This window comes from Rhinolophus ferrumequinum, chromosome 12 (assembly GCF_004115265.2).
Source record: "Rhinolophus ferrumequinum isolate MPI-CBG mRhiFer1 chromosome 12, mRhiFer1_v1.p, whole genome shotgun sequence".
Taxonomy (NCBI): Eukaryota; Metazoa; Chordata; class Mammalia; order Chiroptera; family Rhinolophidae; genus Rhinolophus; species Rhinolophus ferrumequinum.
Window position 1 is genome coordinate 32,820,962 of NC_046295.1, and position 23,517 is coordinate 32,844,478.

General features: G+C 32.8%; 1 protein-coding gene across 1 annotated transcript in view; it reads left to right on the forward strand.

Moving 5' to 3' along the window:
• Positions 1–23,517, forward strand: part of RFX3 (regulatory factor X3) — a 258,294-nt gene that overhangs the window by 180,830 nt on the left and 53,947 nt on the right. The window contains exons 6-8 of the mRNA XM_033123755.1: positions 3,091–3,165; positions 11,842–12,023; positions 15,560–15,679. Of these exons, the coding sequence (XP_032979646.1) occupies positions 3,091–3,165; positions 11,842–12,023; positions 15,560–15,679 (377 nt within the window). The remainder of the gene's footprint in view (positions 1–3,090; positions 3,166–11,841; positions 12,024–15,559; positions 15,680–23,517) is intronic.

Consider the following 23,517-nt stretch of genomic DNA (forward strand, 5'->3'; position numbering starts at 1 on the left):
TACAAACCAGAATCCTAGACATTTACTAATATGGGTACACATTGTGCTTTTTTGCTTCCCGGCCTAATTGAGTCCATTCTACCCACTGAAAACTTTCCATCTTTTAAAGCATGGAGTTCTGAATTTGGGGAGTCTATAAACTCAGAGAAAATGAACACAAAATTTCATAGGTGTACTTAAATACATTTTTCTAAGTAGCGAGTTCACAGTTTTTAATCATATCCTCACAAGTCAAGACTCACCCAAAAGTTAAAGAATAAAGAAAGTTTACATTCTTCTAAATGTCTGAACTACACTTTTATGTTTGTCACATACGGCCTTGTTTAATTATACATTTATACATATATATGACAACATACCCTATCAATCTTGCCAGATTATAATATCATAAGTTTTTTATCATGATTCCATGCACACTACCTTATATATGATAGGTACACAGTTACCGTACTATTTAAAAAACTCATTTAAAAAATGGAATCAGAACTATGATCCATTCATGAGATTAGAATTCCCTTCAATGTTTTCATTTAATAAATACAATAAATGCATGTTAAGTTTTTTTAATTTTTATTTTTGTATGCTTTTCACGAGTTCTTATCACCTAGGTGGTCACTAAATGTTCTGACTTCCCTTTGGACCGATTAATGAGTCTAAGAGAATTCATTGGTATTTGGAAGCCTGTGAGTTTCAAGTAGGCTCCAACAGGCTTACTCAGAAGCTTGTCATCTTTCTTCACTCAGAGATTGCTTCTTTCTTGTTCTATCTTTCCTTGTTTCTTCCCTTTGTTCCCTGTCCTCTGCAAATTCAGCACAGGCTTAAGTCAATTGGGGCAGAAGATTCTTACAGCCAGAAGAAATAGCCCAGTTTTAAAATCTGTATTACAAAATGATGGTACCCAATTTTTAAGGTCCAAAAAATTCTAGAAAGTCAGTATGTCTTCAGGGAACCTAATTTGACCAAGATATTTTCCAGACCTTATGCCTCCCTCAAAGCTCTTCAAAAGCTGGCCAGACACGAGAGTGCCGTTTCCAAACGATCTGGTCCTTTGGGCATTGTCTGGAAATCAGAAGCCACTGTGGCGTACCAACTTTAGTGACAGAAGCAGAGCAGACAACTTTCTTTTTTTCCAGAAAAGCAAGTACTGCTTTATCCAACATAAAATTGCTAATGAATAAATAAACCCAAACATTGATTTCTCCTTCAGTGTTGCTTATCTATTATATTTCCTATAGCTTTTACCTTTCATCTAAACCTATAAACTACATGATACAGATCATTTTTTTTTTGGTAGACTGAAATCTAGCCTTAAATTTTCCACCCTCAAAGTTTAATTAAAATGTAGACATTTTAGCAAATTTAAGTTTTGAACAAATTCTTCCTAGAAGAGATTGAAAGTCATTTCAGCTGTTTTTTGCTAGATTTTCTCTTTAAAAGCAAGAGCACTTATTCTTCCCGTTTACCGAGGTCCTTTATAGTTTTACTGTTTCACATTTTGGTAAATGTTTGTTTACTCATTACATTTACATTATTCTTTCTGTAATGTATCTTATTTCGCTTGTGCAATCTCACTTTCTTCAGTTTATTTTCAAGTATAATGATAAACTGTGTTAATATCCCATCTGGCAGCAAGAATGTCTTAGAAGCCAGATTAATTTTGTGATCTAAAAATAAGGTAACAGTAAATTAAATTGTATTATATCATCTCATGACTTAATTAATAGCTATTTTAAAAACACTTTTTCTATAATTTCGAACCTACCATTCTCCTCAGTATTACATTTTATTAACTGTAGAGAAGAAGACCTAGTAACTTGGGAAAATAATATAAAATAAAATTAAAACTATTAATTCCCAAGTTGTTTAGAAGAAAATTATGTATAATTGAGAATGAATGTCTGTGTATAAAGTATTGCACCATAAAGAAATTGGAAACTTGATGGAAAAATAAAATAGACTTTGCTATGGATATTTCTTTCTTCCTTTTTTTTTTTTTTTTTTTTTTTGGTGGAAGGAGGCAATATGTTAAAATTTCCAGCCATTGTTAATCTCCATAGCCAATGTATAAGTAAGTTAAAAGTAAGTTAACTATGTTTTTACTTTTATAACTGCTTATACTGAGTTATTGATTTGCTCAGATGGTAAAAATAAAAAATAATGAAATCGATTTTCTCTCTTAAATTACATAATATGATCTTTTATTTAATTTCAGTTAATATTGTTAATATAATCTAATAACCAAATATAGTGTATTCAGAACCTGTTTTTATATTACATGCTCTAATAGCTGATAGAAATTTTTAAATATGAGATTGTAGAGCACATCTCATGTATTGGCACCTGCTACTTAATTAACGTATTAGGATTACTTATGGTGTGCTGAAATTACATGGAATATGACTATTTCTGTGGTTGTCCCTTTTCTTTGTTGGCTCTGAATTATTTTTTTCTTCTACATTCCATTTCTGCTGTCATTTCTAATAGCTCTTCTTCACCACCATGTCCTAAAACGTGATGTAGGTCCCATGATTACATCTTCATGTTTGTTCATACCAATGACTGTCCACGTACAAATTTTAATACAGGGTTAAGAAACGGGTGGATCGATTTAGTAGTTTTTGAACATTAATGAAGGTGTCTACACATTCGCATTAAAATGTAATGCATGTAAAACACAAAATCAGTATAATTTTTCTTTCATGACAGAATAGAACAAGTTTTAAATACTCTTTGGGTGGGAGACTGTTTAGAGAGTGGTTACTGTCCCACATCTTGAATTATCAAAGTCAAGAATTTTTTCTCATAACTAGAAAATTCCACTGGGGTTCCTGCTCCTCAGGTCTCCATTCTGATTATAATTAGAGAATGTTAAAAAAAAATGTTTACTTTCGTGATTGGGCTTATTATTAGTGTGCATATTTTTATTCTCTGGTGGTGGGGGGACGGTGGGGGATATACACATTTAGTGACATTAGCCACCATTCAAGAAAAAATTAGACTTGAAAAAAAAATCTATCAAAAATTCTCTGGTGAGCCTTTTATTACTATCTTGTCTTGAGCCCTTTTTTTTTTAATGACATCTATTATCAGATTGAAATGGCGATTGAGACGCTGCAAAAGTCTGACGGTCTGTCCACTCACAGAAGCTCTCTTCTCAACAGCCATGTAAGTTGCCTCTTCATGTAAACTAATCTCTTGCTTGTTCTGCATGTGTTGCTTGCTTCTAAATGCTTGTTTTATTTATTTACTTACTTATTTTGCTTCTTAACCTTCCTTTCTCAGCCCCTTATGATCTCTGTATCACTTAATGGCTATTTTGTACAGTAGAATATCTAAAAAATAGAGCCCCAATATACTGCTTTACTTGATGTTTGTACTGTTTTGGTACAAATGTAACATTTTTATATTGATAAAAATCTGCTATTTGAAAAAGTAATTGATGGGAATTTTTAAACATTCAGCAATTTCTAGTTTGATATTCATTTACTATGAGCAAATGCTTATAATCTTCATCTCTGTCTGAGACAGAGAAATGGTTGTGTCTAGTTGTATGTACAGTAATATTCTTTAAGTAGAAAAAAGATTATTAATGCCAAACCCAATGGTAAACTGTTTGAACATGATTCATTTATCAGTAAGACTACATAAGATGGGTAGGAAACAGCTACATTGGGCCTAAGACCTAAAGAAAAAGGAAACGGAGCCAAAAGAAGTGAAGCTATAGATAAGCCATAAATTGCTAGTAATTGAGATAAAACAGGCATACTGTTGCTATTTCTTAAAGATTTTAACTGTTATCAGCTGCAACATCACTATAACACTGGTAAGTGTAAGAAGAGTGATGACAGTTTTGTGGAACTAAACATTTTCATCGAATGTTCAAATTTTCGGGAACGAATGAAAATGCTGATTAAAAATTGTTTTGTTACCATGGTTTCTGAATATATGGGAAAAAGTAAATAGACCTATGAATTAAATATATTTTAGATAGATCTGCTAAATTTGTATCGGTGACAATATAGTAAGAATTAGTTTTCCCTCCCAACTGATAATGTATACATTCTTAAATTTAGATTATGATTATTATGATTTTTAAAAATTCTTCCCATATTTTGTGACTGAAAAGAATTGAAAATTGGATTACCCAAATGAAATGAAATATCATTATTTTTTCAATAAACCTAAAATCTTTGGCTCATAGAAAATGTTTTCACTATGCTTTTTAAAGATTTGAATTTTTCGATATTTAATTTATATTCCAACATATCACTAAATACTGTTTTCGTATATGTTTGTTTTTAGATGAAGTATTTTATCTTGTTTAGTTTTTCAAGGGGCAGTATCATGGCAAATAAAAACTGGTTAGCCAACTTGGAGAATGCCTACAATTTTGGTGAAAATTATACATATAAATTTTAAAATAACGTATTTTGGTCCTTCTTTTTGAAACACTTTAAGGAATATGATTTTTCCTCTTTTTGAAAATTTGTATGCAATGTGTCACTCTTTTATGTGTTTCATAAGTATATCCCTATTGTGTTAGCATGAATCTGTGGTTGTACGTAAAGGCTGACTTACTGTATATTATCAGGGTTTATGTTTCGGGGAGGAGGTGATAACTAACTGGTGTGTTTTGAAAATGGCAAGTGAAACTGTTGTTTACTTTTAGTCAAAATATTTAGGGATTTAAGAAAAAAAAATCCCTGAAGTTTCCAGTTACTTTTTTTTTGAACTTTCAGACATCTAAGAAGTTGTGCTTTGATATTCAATTAGCATTTCATTTTCATTTGAGATATATAGGTTAGGAAAATATGTGGTATGTCTAATTTTAACTTGAATTATTCATTTTAATGAGTATTTTCATGAACAATAACAAGAATTTAAATAAAAATATTTTTATTTGTTGATTTGTTTGAAACTTTTCAAATATGTTAGGTCTTTTTGAAATAATTATTCTCTTACAAAGTTCATGAGGTAATATATGATGTTAGTAAATGTGTGAATTTAGCTGCATAAACAAATAACTGTTTGTTCCTCATGGCTTCATATTTTTTATTACATAGCAGTGGCAAATCTTCCACACTGTTTACAACTGCCAGAGGCATTTTAGTATATAGAAAGAGTGGGCGTATGGAGTGATAATCTTTCTCTAGATGTCCTGATTCATTTTTATTACACCTCTGAGGTACAGTTAAATTGATTTAAAAACACATTTATAGTCAAGTCTTTAGAAACACAAATGATTCCACGGATAGTATGTAAAGAGTGTAGAAAAGATCAATGTTTCTGCTGATCAGTCAGGTTTGTTTCTCCCTGAACACAAAAGATCCTGTTGCCTTTCTGTTCTTGGAAAGTCAGTGATGCTCCTAATCCTTGTTATTTAACTAAACAACTGGAATAAACTGCTGCATGTATGCCAGTTGAAAACCACCTGCTAAGGGTATTTTAAATGTTATTAACCTAATTGCTGATTTTCAGTAGTGTAGAAAAATTTTAGTAAAGAGGTTTTAAAATGAAATATTGTTAGTATTTTAAATGTCAGTAAACTGTAAGTTGCCTTTATCCCTCTGAATAGGAAAAATATAGAATTATTTGAGGTTTGTGGGATTCTTTGAAGTGGACATGAATTCAACTTTATGATAACAGTTCTCTGATTTATCGGTTTCTACTAAAGGTTCAAATACATTAGGCAAAAAGTTAGGAGAAATTGTCAATAATTTGTGTCTTATATTCACTAGCTTCTAAAGAAAGGTCTTAATCATGATTTTTGAGCTCCAACTCTTTTGTCATTCTATTTTGAAATATGGACTAGAGTAGGTTTCCTGTTTTCTCTTTACACATTTGATTATTCACAGTAGTTCAGAAAACTCTCATTAGGGTTAAATTACGCAAATAATCCCCTCCCAGTAGACTACAACTTGATTGCTTTGTTTTTCACCTTTCTTTCTGCACACTAGACAATGGAATGGGATATTAAATTTGGTGTCCCTTTTTCAGCATATTCTTAGGAATGTTTGGTACTGATGTTCTATTTTTACAATTATCATGCTATTATTCTTCAGGCTGAATACATGTATGACTTGTCTATTTTGTACTCTTTTTAGTGTCTCACCTATGACTGAGTACAGTTACACTGAATGCCGTGTTTTATTCTATTAATGATGTTAACATAATGGCAGTTATTTCAGTAATAGCATCTTATAGGCAAACAAATATTTATTGGCAAGTGAAAATTCCAAGACTGCAAAAATTGGATATGTTTTGTCCACCAATGCATCCTTAGTGCCTAGAACAGTGCCTGGTACATAGTAGATGCTCACTAAATTTTGTTCAAGGAATGAATGTAAGAAGCAAATAATAGAGGGGAACAGGCCTTATCTTACCTTTAGTATTCTAAATGTCTTTATCAATTATGTGTGTATTTATTTGGGGACTCATGCATGCATTATTTTGTTATTTAGTATGCTTCAGTAGATGTAAGTGTAAATATTGTTGTTAGAAAGTGGTGTTCTCTCTGCATACCATTTGAGTGCAAGAATATATGGTCACTGTATCATTTTCCAATGTGCAACCTTCAGTTTAAGGGTAGACAACTTTTTTTTTCTCCAAACAATCTAATATTTAAAAAAATTATATCCAAAGGTGATGTCATTCATCTCCATGTTTTTAGAATGGTACTTTTGATTTAACTTTACATAATTTAGTTTATTAGTATAGTAATTTTTATTTTAAATGCTTTTATTTCTGTAGTTTTTGTATGTGAAGATGCTACAGGTAAATGATGTATAGTTTGCCTAAATCAAATTAGACTGTTGTAATTCTCTTCATTGAAGACTGAAACTTACTTTATACTCCTTCTCTGTCGTAATTAAAATAAATTGGCATTTAATGGTTATATTATATCCAATTTGTGATATTTTAGATCCTAATTTGAATGCAGAAATGTTCTTAATTGTTCCCAATTTCCACATAACGTTCTTCAGCTTGTGCGTTTTTTAAAAATCCCATCTAAAGTATATAAAAAGCTTTTGGCATTTATTTTATACACTTTTAACAATCTAGCAAATAATTGTTTCATGATTTTTGCTGGTTTTAGCTACTGAAATATATTGAGCTCAGAGCAAAATCTTGTCTTATACTCACTCTCCCTTGACTTTCCTGTATTATAAATATAAGTTATGACAGAAATAAGACTTGTCAAAATGCATATCATCAGTGAACTGAACTTAAAATGAATCCTAATGGATAATAATCCATCTGGGAAAAAATGCCAAATGTTACATTTAGATGTTAATTGGGGAATGCAATATGTATTTTTTTTTTTTTTGTCAATCAGTATTTCCCTTTAGGAAAAATAGGACCTATTCATCTTCCTTAATCTATCCTGATTAATATAGATTAAATGCAAAGGTTGAAAGATGCAATTATCTTCATTTTACCCTTACAGGAATTTGTTAGTTCATTAGTAGAATAATCAGCTTTTAAAGATAAAGGTTAAAAATTCCTATGGTATTTTATGGGCTTTTAAAATCACAAGTACAAACAAATATTGTGTAGGACATTTTATAAAAGAATAAAAAAAATAGTAATAATTTAGTTCTAAATTACTTAACGTTAAGGGTACTGAATTGTAGTGTTGAAATACATTTTAGTAAAGACAGAATCCAAGGGAAAAATATATCTTATAGCAGGCATTCACTTCCCTTGGGTAGTGCATGGAGTGTTTGCCTTTAGGTTATTATACTGAACTTCCAAGGATTATAATAAAAATAATCCTTTTTTATACTATGTTTTAGACTCAAATGTGTGATTTACAATTTCATCACTGTGTCAAAACTTAAAGGTTAATTTCTGGCATGTAGAATGCAGATTATAATCCCCAGCTAAATCTCAAAAGTCTTATCTGGTAGGTCCTAAACCAATTTCCATTTCCGCCGTGAGTTTCTAGGAGCACTACCCCTGTATGTAGGCTGGCAGGCTTCCTCGCTGGAACAGTTGTGGCTGTACAGAGCCACCTCCATCCTTCAGGCCTTTTACCTGTACTTGACCTCCATCTGTTTCTCCAAAGTGATCTCCAGGCTTCTGGCAAGGAGTAAAAGTTCCTTCTCCTGTAAACAAGGGGTAGGGAACAAAATACAGCTTTGCTACTGTCAAAGCAATGGTCACCAGAATACCCACTCTTGTGAAATTTTTCAGCCAACTAATGATTATTATATATACACACATACACACATTATATACACACAAATATAAAGATATATGTACACACATGTACATATGTATTAGAAATAAACTCAGATTTTAAAAAATTAGTATAGAAAGAATCTTTAAAAATATAAAACCATACAATAAGAACAATCAGTTTGCAGAACAGTCCAGATACTTGACTTGTTTAGACATTTCAGAGGACCAGGTCGCCAATCCAATAAAAGCTTTATTTCCCCTAAATTATTCATTGGGACTTAACCAATATCATTTAGGCTTTTGTGTATTTTAAGCCAACTTTTGCTGTAACTATCTCACTATTTCTATGAAAAATTTTCTTAATTAAGAATGGTCTGATTAATCTTTATATATGTAAGCCTACTTTTGGATTCAAAATATTTTATATTGAACTTTAATATTTGCTAGTTTTCAATTTTACAAAAGGCAATTTATGATGAAAAACCCTTCAAATATTTTATGATTGGATTTGCTTTTTCAAATTTTTAAATAAATTTTCTTGTCTACAAGATAATTTTCTTCATCACGAGAAATTAGTTAACTCTCATTTTTAGATATTTGTCTTTACTGTTAAGTAATTAAACATTAAAAGAAGCTAGTGAATAGTTCAGGCAGTTTGCAGAAATTTTCCATTTGTACCTGGTTAATTAAACAAATTATTTTCATTTACTTTGTTTCTTATTAAAAGTATTTTACATCACATCTATTTTTATTATGTATGTTTGGTTATAAAGTTCATGTTATAAAATTGATCTTTTTTTCATTAGCAAAGGAAGAAATAAATATTTGACTTTTATTGATTTTTTTTTAAATCATGCTATTTGTGATTTGGCAATATACATTGCTCTGTTAGGGTATATATATATATATATATATATATATATATATATATATACATATATATATATATATATACACACAAACATATCTTTAGAAATTTTAACTTACACATATGTGGGTTTCATGCTTGTGGATGTGGGTATTTCATTAGTTCAGGTATAAACTATTACTGTTTTTTTCAAAAAATATTTACAGTTTTTATATGTTTGCCTTTCTGGGGATTTCGTTTCTTAATGTATCCTTCATATTCCTTGATCTCAAGGAATTGAATTCCTCCAATAATATTCCTATATTCTGTGTTTCTATATTCCTAATATATGAAGAATACCAGTGGAAAGCTCTGTCTCGTTTGTAAACAGGAGCCAGCCCTTGTGTGAAGTACAGTTCACTAGAGAAGCTCCTAACACTATTCAAGTGAGGAAACAATGCTTTCTGATCCCAGTCGTCATATGGAGGCATGCAAATCAAAAGTGTAAAGCAGGTTTGATTGCCACTTTTTATGTGCGATCTCTGTCAGTTGCATTTATAGGCAAAAAAGTCTTAAAATTTAAAAAGAAACACTAAAGAGACATCCTGACCCACTGTTGTAGGCAGAATACTGGTTTGAGCCTTAAAAACTAGATTTCCCAGTCAGTTTACCTCTTCTCTTTTACAGTAAATGAATTTGTCATTCTGTTATTTAGAATACTTAGAAATCCTGTTTGAGTGCCTCTGGAAACTTGTTTATGATAGGTTACAGATGATTCATATCAAAAGGATAATTTATTTTTTCATTATAAAAATGAATATTTTGTATGATCTTTTAAAAGTGTGTAGGGTAGAGTTGTGTATGTTACAGAGGTGGTAGGTGTGTTTAAATGCACATTCATATGCATAAGTGGTTCGTAGAGTTCCAGTCTTCCTCACCAGAAAATGAATTTTATTTTTACAAGTATTCTGCTCTGTCTTGTAAGCTTGCTGGCCATATTTTCTAATCCAATAGCAGTATAGGTTTAATGTAAGAATATCTGAAATTATAATGGTTTTTAGAAACTTCAGTTATCACAGTTAAAGGCAATAATCCTGAAAATATTTTTAATAAATTTTCATAAGAATCTGAAAGTTCAGGTTCTGAGTTTGATCACAAATCTTAAAATATGTAAGCAAAATGGAGAAATGCTTGAATTTGTTTGAGTGTCCATATTATCATTTTGGGGAGATGATTGCAAATTCCTAGAGGACAGAGGTGAGATCACATTCATTTTTGCATCACTAGATGCCAAGCTTGTAGTTCATACCTGGCTCATAGTTCATGATTAATAAAAGAACTAATATGTGGGATATAAAACTGAAAGCAATAAAGGAACAAGACAAACAAAGAAACAGAAACTTGTAGACACAGGCAACAGTTCAGTGGTTACCAGAGGGTGAGAGGGGAGGGCGGTGGTAGAAGAGGGAAAAAGGAGTCAGATATATGGTGATGGAAGGAGAACTGATTCTGGGTGGTGAACACACAATGTGATATATTGATGATGTATTACAGAATTGTACACTTGAAACCTATGTAATTTCACTAACCATTGTCACCCCAATAAATTTTAATTAAAAATATATGTATATATATGTAAAAATAGAATTCTTTGGCTTCTATAACTTATATTTAACTTGAATTGCATGTAAAATATCAACCCTTTATCACACCTCTTATGTATGGCATGGAAGTTTTGTTGAGACAGTAATATGAAATATTTGCTGCTTTTGTGGAAATAACAACTGGTATGTGAGTAATCAGGAAATGTATGTTGGAAACCAGACTCAAGCTGAGATAATATGTGACCTTAAAAAAAGGTCATTTAAATCTATTTTAGTTCTTTTTGTAAATAAATAAATGAACAAATTAATAATTTAATATTGCTTGGATTAAAACTCAACAACATGTACCTAGGTTAGATTTTCTAAAAATGTATTGCTCATTCACTACCTTAAAGATGATTTTTTGAAAATACACACAGGACAGCATAGAACTTTAAAATATGAACTATAGGCTTAAAAAATACTGTTTTACCAACTACAGTTGTAGTGTGTCTTCCAAAATTATTTAAAAAACAAACAAACATAGCTTTGAGATAGAAAAATTCAAATGATTATAATAAATGATGCCTTTTCATTACGTATAATTTTTTTTTCCTATGTCTATTGAGTTTTTTTTCCTTCTGGGGAAGAAATGACTTTTTCTCCTTTCTGCTTGCAGAATTTGTCCCAGTAGTTAATATCATTATTATATTATCTGTGTCAGTAAATTAGAATTCTCTAAAAATGTTTAGAACCTTAATGCAAAAACTAATTCAAGGAAACCTGCTCTTCATGTGTTATAACAAGTGAACACAAAAGACATATTATAAAATTGATTACGTCGTGCTGCCAGGTGTGGTAACATGTTTTGTTCTGTAACAATTATAAATTATTTTTATGACCAGTTAATGGGATTATTTGAATTCCCTGAAGAGATGTTTGTCTCCAAAATTGCAATCAATACAGGGAAAATTATTTTGTCTCTAAATGTGTTTGAATGGAAATGGTCTCAGGTCATAAATGATGTACAGTTGTTTATGTTTCTGAGTGTTTTCAAAGTCAGATTACACTGGTCTCTGAATTACAACAGTTTACCCTGTTACAGGGCTTGATGAAGATCTTCAAAGTACTTCTGTATATTGTACTTGCAGATATGATATTTTGTCTTGTAGACATTCTGGTAAATTATATGGTTTCTCTGTGTTTACTCTGTCTTATTTACACTAGCTCCAGTGGCTGTTGGACAATTACGAGACAGCAGAAGGAGTGAGCCTTCCCAGAAGCACTCTATACAATCACTACCTGCGACACTGTCAGGAACACAAACTGGACCCAGTCAATGCTGCTTCTTTTGGAAAACTCATAAGGTCAATTTTTATGGGGCTACGAACCAGGAGATTAGGAACTAGGTTAGTACTGAACAGTAAGATCATAAATTAATCTCTTTTTCGAACTAAAGCAGTTCAGTATATTGTTTGAGCAAAAGTACTTGATTACAGATAACATAAAAAAGAAACACAAAATTAGCTCAGTTTATCAAATCCCTCCGGAAAAGGAAAGGTCATTATTCATTGAGTATCACCAAACCAGAATGATGCTTTGTCCTAAACATGAATTGAGCAAAGCTTTGAGAAGGAAGAGCTGATCCTCAAATCACATAGGAATGAGCAGACCAACGTGTTAATGCAAGATTTACATACAATGCTTTAAAAATTAATATGTATCACTATCTTCTCTTTTTGAAAATAACCATACTAAAGTTGTTGAGTAAAGTAATGTAGTAAATGGAAAACTATGTATCTTGATTCTTCCAAAATTAAATTAATAATGTCTCTTCAATTTGAGTGGAATAAGAAATTAAAGCTGAATTTTTTCCTTTCATTTCTGGAGACCAATTAAAAATCATTTGGTGAACTTGAAAAAATATGGGTGTTTGAAGCCCTCAACAATTACATGTGCTATTTACCTCTTTTTAAACTCTTCATTATGAAACTGTGCATGTATGGAAGTAAAAATATAGTACAGTTTCATTTTATGGAAGCCAATAAAGTGAAGAAAACTGTTAGTTTCTATGTTTATTTCCTTTTGAAATAGATAATGAGTTTTTACTAATATAAAGATAATGCTTAGAACTGTGTGGCTTCATTTTTACTTTTCTATAATTTTTACAAATTATCAAAACATAAATATTTTAAGTAGCTGGACAGAAAGATATGGATGCCTTTGATTTCCTAAATCTTACAGAAATCCACATTAAAAAGTATAAAAATACAGATACTACACTGTATGACATTAGATGGTATACCTTTAATAAGTTATTTTACAGGTTCATAGTATTCTAGTAAATGGTTTTTAATATTCTTAATTAAATAAACAGAGCCTTAGTAATTGACCTTGTTATTTATAATTTATGCTGAAGAGTATGTCAGTTTTATGACATTTACAAGGTCTGTATGTGTTCAAAGTGTGAATTATTTCATTCTGTTGCATTTCAAATGATTATGTAGCTTTCAGATAGCTGGAGGTTTAGTTTTCTCATAAATGTAATTTTTTCTATTAGCTTTCAGTCACTTGAAAAAAATCTTTCTGTTTCTGGAGTACGTTTTTCCCCAGAACCTCGAAAATCATTATTTGGGACCTAACCTTCTGTCTCCTAGCTGATGGCTCAGTAGTTATGCATACCGTACCAATATTTTGAAACTCTGGGCTTTATTCAACATTCTAATAGCTGTATTGTTGTGCTTCTTTTGTTAATGAAAGAGATTTCAGTGGGTCCTATTTTGAGGCTCCATTCAAACTTTGAAACACATCTTTAAAATAGAAAGTGACACAATTGGGGTTGTTTGGGTCTGGGAATGAGTAAAATCCATACTCTCTAAGTACGTATTGCAGTATTGCAGCTTTTACTTTCTGCTGTTCTTCCCGCCCCTCCCCCTCCCTGTGTAACAATTGTTTCCAGTTCCTTTTAAAATTGTATATAATATTTGTAATTCGGGATGGAAAACAAAGCCTAGACAAATAAGGAGAAAAGAAATCCTATGGGGACGGTTTAAACAAATGCTATGTTAAGAAGATAGCAGAACTCTAATATGAAAAAAAACTGCCCATGGTAGGGGTCGGAGTACTACTGGAGAGTCTTTCTACCATGGAAACTGTATTAGCATTCACTTTCTACCTCTAACCCAGGGGACAGAAAGAAAATCAGAATAAATCATGAGACAATTTAACTCAGATACCTTGTTTTTTTTTCAAGTAAACTGTAAGCAGAACTGTTCATTTATCCATCAGTAAAATTAACTGGTGAATTCATTCAAACCAGCACCAGACCTTTTCTCAAGTTTTGGAATTAAGTAACAAGTAAATAAAATCACCATGTTTCTAAACAAAGACAAATCAAAAGGTACCTTTAGTAGAGCCCCTTTTCAAGTTAAGTGTAAGCAAAGAACATGGGACATGCTAATCTCCCTCATCTCCTATGGAACAGAAAGAATCACCTCTCCACCAGACCAACCAAAATGCTGACTTGTAAGAAACTGAAAAGAAACTAGACACTTGATCTGTTTTGTGGTCTCACAAGAGACACACCATTTTGCCCTGTGGCTTTGTCATTTGGCTATGTCCCCTGGTTAATCTCTTTTGCTTCCCACCCCTGCCAGAAGTCTGTATCATTCTCCACTCTATACAAGAGGACACTAGTAATTGGGTGTGTGGTATTGTTTGGTTTTGCTTTTTGCTCTATTCTGCAGTGGATTTTGGAGACAAGATCTAATCTCTGCAAGTGGAAAGCGTTTCTTTAGAGGCAGTAGGTTTTCATACTGGTTTATTATACTGAAACTGTGTAGGTATTCAAATGCCCTAAGTTTTTTTTAAACTAGCAATATTGTTTATATAAAAAGATTTTAATGTTTTTTTTCAAATATATAGGGTTCATCTAGTACATGTTCTTTAATCTTGGAACTAAAGTTCTGTTCTACTTTATGTAAAATATTTAGTCTACATTCCCCTTGCATTTCTTTTTGTAAATGAAAGAAAAATTGAAAAGAGCCCTGATGTCTTGCTATATATAAGCTTGTGGAAAACTATTTTCTCTTTGCAAAAATTTACATAGTTAAATGTTATTTTTGCAAGAATTACAAATTTCATTTGGAGCAAAACTTTGTCATTTCTAATAACAAATATGGTCTTTCTTACGAACACGGGGAAATTGTGACATTTTTATTCCATTTGGAAATTTGCCATTTTCACAGAGAAATTTCCTCAGGTATGTTGTGACACATCTTATTCAGTGTACAAACTAATATGAATCCAAAAGACCAGAGATTAATAAAGTGTTTCAAAATGAACAGAGTAAATGCATGCTTCTTTTTAGATTTCAAAATGCTAAATATAACAGACTTCACCACAACATTTGTGTCAGTGAAATTACCTTCATTATCCCTGCAAAAATAGCACTTGAAAAATGTAGAACTTAATGCATATCTAAGACAGTAGAATTAAGAATTTATTTTCGTTTGGTTCTGTATAACCTCTTTATAATAAATTCTCATTTAGCATGCAACCCTTTATCCTGTTAATGAATTTTTGTTGTCCAGACTTTTTTCTGTCCATTACTCCTTCCAAATTAAATTTAAAATATAAATTTGAAAATAAAATGTAACTTAAATGGAGTAAGTTGACTATTTGACTAATATTTAAGAGAGTTTATAAGGAAAGATTTTTCTTAGGGCTTCGAGCTGATTGATTCAGAATCTTATTTTGATTCTTCAGAGGTGGCCCCCATAAAAACATGTAAGTATCCAGAACACATAATCATAAATATGTATCATTAATATATTGCTTATATATATATATTTTCCAAACGTGAAGTTAAATGAACGTCCTAAGTGATTAATATTGATTTGACTGATTTTTTGTGTTTCTAATGTTTGTTGTTCTTTTTATGAAGAGGAAACTCAAAGTACCATTATTATGGGATTCGTGTCAAGCCAGACTCCCCTCTTAATCGTCTACAAGAAGACATGCAGTATATGGCTATGAGGCAACAACCCATGCAACAGAAACAAAGGTAGATTCTGGAATTATCATTGACATGTCAAGGCTATGTATTTCTTCAGAAGTTTGGTCTCCCTTTTTTCTGAACAAATATAACAAAAACCTAAATGTGCAAGAAAATCACTATTGTTGGCATGCTTTCACTACAGACAGTTCTCAAATATGATTTAGAATTTTATTCATCCTGCCTAATTTCCTAATCTTTTAAAATTACTTCTCAGTCAGTCTGTTTGGCCCCTTTTTAGTTAAATGTGACATCCCAAACTATTCAAACAGGGTAACTAAGCACAAAACATAAAGAGCAAATACCAACTGTTTCAGTATTCATGAGTTTCTTATTTGCTTTTCTGCACATCCCTCAAGTCATTCTTTTTGACACTATAAATTCTTGCAGAATGTTTGGGACTTCTTACATTTTCTTTGAATCCAGCTTCATAGATGTAGATACTAGAGCTGTAAGAGAGCTCAAGCATTCATGGATGGATGGATGGATGGATGGATGGATGGATGGATGGATGGATGGATGATGGATGAATAGAATCATAGATCTTAGAATTGAAAAATACCTCAATATAGTCTGGCCCTGCAGCCTTGTGAGAATCAAAGCATTAATCGTCCTGTTTTTCAGTTAAGTCCCAGAGAGGTTAATTTATTTGAGCAACCCATAATGCTGTTGCATAGCCAAGGGCTTTCTAGTATTACGTGACTTATATCACGGTTAGGAGTAAATAAAATGAAAGCTCTCTCACTCTTTACTGGTGTAGCTCTGTCATGGCAGTAGTTAGTTTTCTTTTCAATTGAGCATACAGAATTAGGTAGGAGAAAGAAAGTCTACGTATCATTAATCAGATAATCTACATCAGCCTGGCTAAACCATTGATCTGGGATACTGAGTCACCTTGGCCAGATCTCCTCCACATCCATACTACCTTAGTCAGAAGTATTAGCTCTTAAGTCACTGCTGGAGAAAGAATGTATCACTCAATAGTCCTTTATCTATTTAGGCAGCAAGCACTAATTGAGTCTCTGCTAGTACTAGGCCCTGCATTCAGAGATAACAGTCCCTACCTTTGAAGAGTTAAGACATTAGAAGGAGAGGCACATGGGAGTTTTTGTCCTTTAAGTAATGCAATGTGAGAAGTGCTGAAATAAGGCTTTGATCAAGGACCTATTGGAATATAGAGGAATTTTCCTTAAATTCTGGGAGAGGGCAAATTGGGAAGTTTCATAGAGAAAGTGCTATTTGAGTCGGCACCTAGATCAGAAAGAGGAGAGGACTGTTCAGGCAGAGGGAACAACGTAAACAAAATCAAGAGGGGTCAAGTTCATGCCTTTGGTAAACGCTTTGTGATTTGGTGAGGTTGGTATTGCAGGACAATTGAGAAGTTGAGAAGTTTAGTGTTAGATGAGATTTAAAAAGTAGTTTGGATCACAGATTAAGGGATTTGGTTGGGTATGAAGCTAGTAAGTTTGTTCTTTGTGCAGAACATATAGCTTTGAAGCTGTGCAAGGCTTTCAAGCAAAACAATGAAACTTTCAGATTTTTTCTAGAGAGATGACTTTTTGGTTTTGGTTTTTGGTTTTTGGTTTTGGGCAAGACATATTTAAAGAGAAGAGACAAGAGATAAAGAAACCGGGTATGTGGTTTTAACACAGTCATAATTTCTAGTGCAAGTGTCCCAGACTGAAGAGTCAGGTCAAGATTGGATATTATATAAAAGTATCTTAAGGGTTTTAGATATTTAATTCACAGATTCTCAACCTTATTTTTTGCATTGCTGATCCCTATATTTTGAGGTATAGTCTGTGAAATATATTCAGAAGGGCTCTGAAAAATAATAAAATGAATCATAGGACAGTCCCTTATATGGTTGGAGACAGAGATTGTGTGAGTTGTAATAAACTGTTACTGTCTTGGGTTATGATTATTTTTTCACCTGTTAGTGGCAACAGTTAGAGCTTTGACTTTATGGTGTGGTCTCTGCTCTCATGCATAGCAAAACTGCACAGTGGAGATGAGAGTGAGATCAAGAGAAAGAAAAGTTTGATTCCCAAAAAACAACAACAACAACATACTCCAACTTAAATATGAACAAAAGCTTGGTGAATGATACCTAAGACAGTTGAAGCATACTTCTTTCTGTGATATAACTGCAGAGAATCCTAGCAAGTTTTCGTGGAAATGGAAGCTTTCAAGGGACATTCTTTATTTAAAAAGCCTGGGTTAGGTAAGCAAGACCTAGGACTTAACAAAAGGTCTCCTTATGAAAAGAATCCAGAGCTATAAAGGTTAACAAACCACGAAAACACTGCAATCTCAGTTTAGTAGTACTTGCTTTTAGAATTAGATGTAATATTGATGTATTTAAGAAGTGATAAAATTCTTAGCGATACCAAGAAATTGTGCCAACTTTAGTTAGTGTGCTTCCTTATGAAATAAGAATGTTAGAGAACCAGAGAAGTACTGAAATGTCCTTTAATTTGTTGGCTTTTTTTAATTTAAGAAATTTTAGATTATGGTCATTTGCTCTTGGAATGGTGTCTTGCCAACGGATTGCAGTGTTAGTGTAATGAACTTCGAGGATCTCATTGGAATAAGCAGGCCAGAGGGAGGTTTCTGCTGTCTCTCTGAAGGATCCTGTCAACTGGCAACATCAGTAGGCCTTAACTGAAGCCAATTCCCCGTTCATTGTGCAGAAACATTTGGATAGGAGAGGAAGAGTTTGTCTCCCTAAGTCTGGATGTGAGAGTATTTGTTGAAACAATGGCAAAAGAACTATTATATCATTTGTTTTATGGCTTATAAAATAAGATGCTTCCAAAACTCAAACGATCCTATTGAATATATTAAAATTCACACAAGAAGAGACTGCTATTCTCTTGTTAAAATACAAGTTGCATGTGAAAGGTTTAAAATATTTTATAGCAGGTACTAGTATTTCATATTTTAGAATATTAAAATTATTTAAATGCCTCTAGGTTTATTGTATGCACCTATATGTGCACATATTCCATAGTATAAATGTACACATTTCGCTTGTTCTTACAGTAAGCAAATTCAAGCATATGCAGTGATTATTTTATCAGATACAAGCGAAGTGTTAGAGCTCAGTTTGTACCTTTTTTTTGATAAGTTCGGAATCATACTAGTTGTAGTGGTAATAATGATTATTGTTTTGTATTGCTTTATAAGGTTTAGAGCCTCTTTGCATATGCTATCTCACTTGAAGATTTGATAGCATAGTAAAGGAAATTTCCATTTATCTACAAATCAGATTTCCAGCAACACCACCATATGGAACATAGCCATGAGTCTGGAAATAAATGGAAACAGCTTTTGATTGAAAAACAGATGTCGCAGAGCCCGTAGTTTAGCTTAATTGAAAAGATGAAGCCATCCTCAAGCCATTTACCTAAAATAAAGGAGCAGATTAGAGCCCACTTGATTCATAGGAAATCATGAGATATAACAGCTGGCAAGAGGAAACATAAGTAGACAAGGGTCTTCTATTTGCTTTGGGTTATTCAGCACACAGCCTGTACACATTCCATGGAAGGACAAGTAGATGTAGGCACTCTAGTAGGCCCTTTGAATATCACTCTAGTGACTAGAATCTAGTCTAACACAGTGTCAGAAACTGTTTGGCATGTTGCTGACATTATAGGTAATCAGCAAGAGGTTAAGTACCCTGGTGAAGGAAGCAGGAGAATGTGCAATAGTTCTTTTCCTAGTATCTTCCGGGGAAAATATTTCATATGAAAATAACTTCTGCAAGTAAATGAGGTAATCTTTGGTTTTCAAGAAAATTCACTCATGAACCAACTTGTTTACCATAATTTACACAATAAATAAATTAGGTTATTATAGAACAAAAGGGAGATTAGTAATTTTGAGCTCTACAAACTAAGTAAAACTGTTTGCTGCAGTTTATTTTTAATATTTAAAGGTAGCGCTTAGAGAGGGTTGCTACCTATATTTTAGTTATTCTTCCAAGTCCTACTAGCAGAAGTGGTGGGATGGAGCCAAGTGCTTTTGATAATGTCCTTAATTGTGTTCAACCCCAGCAGCCGTTCTCAAAATATTAAGCTGCAGTTATCATTCCTTAAACAACTACTTAACCAACCAACAGCTGCATACAGAATATGTCCAACACATCTAAACGAGATATCAGAGAATCATAGAATATTAAAGGTGGAAGGAGGAGATCACCTACGCCAACTCATCCTCTTGACGAGAAAACTGAAATCTATAAAGGGTAGATAATTTATCCACAATCATGTAGCAATCAGGACTAGAATCCAGTCCTCTGGTCTCTATTCTTATAAGAAGAATTCTACCCTTAAAGAGGTAAGATAACCCGAACGGAAACATACACATGAAATAAAAATTTTGCATATAAAATAAAGGGAAACCCCCATTTTAGTAAGTATGTCTTAAATAAGTGAGGAAATGTGCCACTTTCTATCTCTGAATGGTCTCTTCACAGGAGTTGGATTCTGTTAAAGAAGGAACCTTTGTGGCACTGAAGTGAGGGAAATAGAGGGCACCTGGAAAGATGGTAGAGCAAGGCCACTTTTGCTTTGGCTGTAGACAGGTGTGAAAGCATTCACGTCCCCAAGGAGTGAGGGAGCAGGACAAGAACTTTTGTCATTAAAAGACCTTTCTTAATATAGGTTTCATAGATGAGTGGAAAAAAGCCTATATTTAAAACTGGGAAATGTGGATTTAAATACAGACTGCTTTCGCCCTTCTGCAGAGTGTGTGACTGAACTCCACTGAAACTCGGCTTCTTCATCTGCAAAATGGAAATTAATAATAGACTAACTCACAGATTATTTGGAAGTTCAAGTGGAAAAAAATGTGTAAAGGTTTTTTTTGTAACTGGAAACATTCAAGTGTTAGATAAATAATAATAATTATTATCATTATTATACGACATGCACTTGAGAAAACTATTTCTTTAGAATAAAGGCTGTTTTGGAGAAGGATAAAACCTGGCATTTGGGGAAGTTTGGCTTCCATTTCTTCCCACCTCTAGGCCAGTAGGTTTTCATCTTCCATTGATGTGAAGAGTTTACCATTCCTTTCCCAGACCATGAATTTCCCCAGGGTCATTACAGAGCTAAGCACCCAGTGCTGGTAAATGACGCAGAGGCTGATGAGGGTGGCAGGAGTCTTTAGCGGAAAGATGATCAGGTGCCTGCATATTTGGCTTTTGGAGACAAATAAGGAATCTTGACACTGAGGTATTAAATGGTCACTGTGCCATTGTAGCATTCCCTGATGTAAAGGTATTTTCCATTGAAGATAGGAGAATCACAATTCGGTAATTACTAACTACAGTACTCGTGTAAAGTTTGGTAATACTAACAGTCACCGCTCATCCTTCTCTTGCACGTTTATTGAGTATTTAAAATGTTCTTCAATAAGCACTTCATATGCATGATCTCGTTTGGCGATTATGTTGTTATTTACTGATAAACAAGCTAAGGCCCATTGAATTTTGCTATATCCAAGCTCACTAATTTAATTTTTTCCTAGCTAGAGTCTCAGGTACGCTTTTCTTGTTTTTTTTTGTTGCTATCTTGGCTTCACTGAGACAGGTGGTCATTCTCCAAATTAAGGAGGAATGGAGGCATCACTCTAAAATCAGTTCAACAGAAAGGGCCAGCTGTAGATAAAAGAAGTATCATTGAAGCATATTTGTAACAAGACTATATCAGTTCTATGTTAACCATACATTCCCTATGCTAAGAGGACTCAGTGAAGAAATTCATGAGGTAAGGGAATTGCATCTGCTGCTGTCAACATTGCATCCTCAGCACCTAATATAACACTGAGCACATCGTCAGAGCCCTATAAATACTTTAAATGAATGAATGATCCACAGGTTTTATTTTAGCCAACAGCTTCAAATTTCTCGTTTCCCTCTCTCTCCTACATTTTCTACTAAAACCATCGCACATAATACAACTGCCCCATTTGGATTTAATTTTTTCCTCTTTCCTTGTCCAATTATAGATGTAGAACTAATGAAGAGACAGATACTCCAAGACCTACTAAGAGAATTGGAGAGATGTAATAACTATCATTGACCAGCAAGGTTGATGTTAGAAGTCATTTATATATAGACAATAGTCAGTATGACATCAAGGAGTCAGTTTCTATTCTGAAAGAGTGGCTCTCTTAACATTCACTATTTTCTTTGATCTGTTCATATTTATATCATTTGGTTCCTTTCAGACCTCAAGTCATCTGAAGACTTTCTGGAATAATTTTTCCAAAGAGAATGTCAAGATTCCAATAAAATGTTAGCCTCTTGCCCTGATTACGTGCTCAACATTGAGATTGGTTCAGGCAAATTAAATGATTGTGTACTTTCTAGAGCTGTATTCATAATAATGATTCTATTTGCCAGTACAATTCAGGTTTTGCATTTTGCATGTGCATTTTTCACTTGCTTCAAAGAGACTTTTCCAAATATTTCTTTTAGTCTGTTGACAACCCTTCCACCTGGTACTTTTAGTTGAACGTGATGGTAAATATAAGCCATTCTTTGTCTTACATTAGACTCCTTCAGTGTCTGTACATGTGAGATTATTGACAGAATCAGATATTATTTTATAGTAGAGTTACAGCTGTCCAAGTTCTAAATAACAGCTATGACTAACCCCATGGGGGAAGATTCCTAATAATTTTCCAAGTTTTCTGTGTTAGTGACAGGTTTCATGCATACACTCAGCTATTAAAGCATTAGAGTTTCTTTGATTTCTTAATCATTAACAACTTTAGCTCTGATTGCCCATGGAGTTGCAAGCTGTTAAAATTATCATTTGCCTCTTACTAATTTTGAAACCAACAGTTGTTTCTTCACTAGCTGCAGCACAAGTCTTTCTCAGAGCACACACAACTCAGAAACGCAAAGAATCTACTATATGAAAGCCTAATCTGAAAATAATGAATATGTAAAATAAAGGGGGGAGCGTTCAGTTTTTTAAAGGATTCAACAAAACTTTTTTTGTGGTTTTTACAATTTAGTATTTAAATGGTGATTATTTCATGAAGAAAATAGAGAGGCACGGAATCTGAAAATGATGTTTCGAAGCAAAGAGGTCAACTGAAATTCTGCCAGAGTTAAGATAATGTTGGGTTATCTTATAAGCCAATAGAATATAGAAAATATACTGGAAAAATTCTTTTTACACACAGCCTTTTCAAAACCATGCCCCTAAGTGCTTTGCTGATAATAAATGCTCAATAAATGTTTGTTGAATTGATTTGATATATGTTAAGGTCAATTAATATCATGATAAAATGAAATGTTACCCTGAGCATTCATTCATTCATTGGTCTATCATCCATTCAGACATTTTTATTTACATTCCAAATGTAGTTTATTGAAAAACAATTGTTAATTGATGACATTTTATTAAAAAATGACTTTCCTCTAGTCTTATGGATATACTTCAACAACAGTGGTCTAATGGAATTTATGTCAGGCCAAGAGGCTGCTAAGGAATTGCGTTGTGCAGACTCATTAAGAAACATCTCAGAAGCATGTTAAAATAATCAATTCCTAAGCACCATTCTCAAAGATTTTGTTGGGTAGATCTAGGGTGAGCCTAGCATTTGAATTTTTTGGAAAACTACCCAGATACTGACATACGATTAGGTTTCAAAACCTAATATAAGATAATAATTGTTCCAGGAAGAATCAGTTACCACAGATAATAGTTTGTTTAGCCTATTTTTAATGTACCTGTTCTTAATTTCCTGTTAAACTCCCTCCTTCTCTGGGAAGACCCAACCTTCTGAGGCAATGCTAGGGATAGGATGTTTTTCCCAGAGTA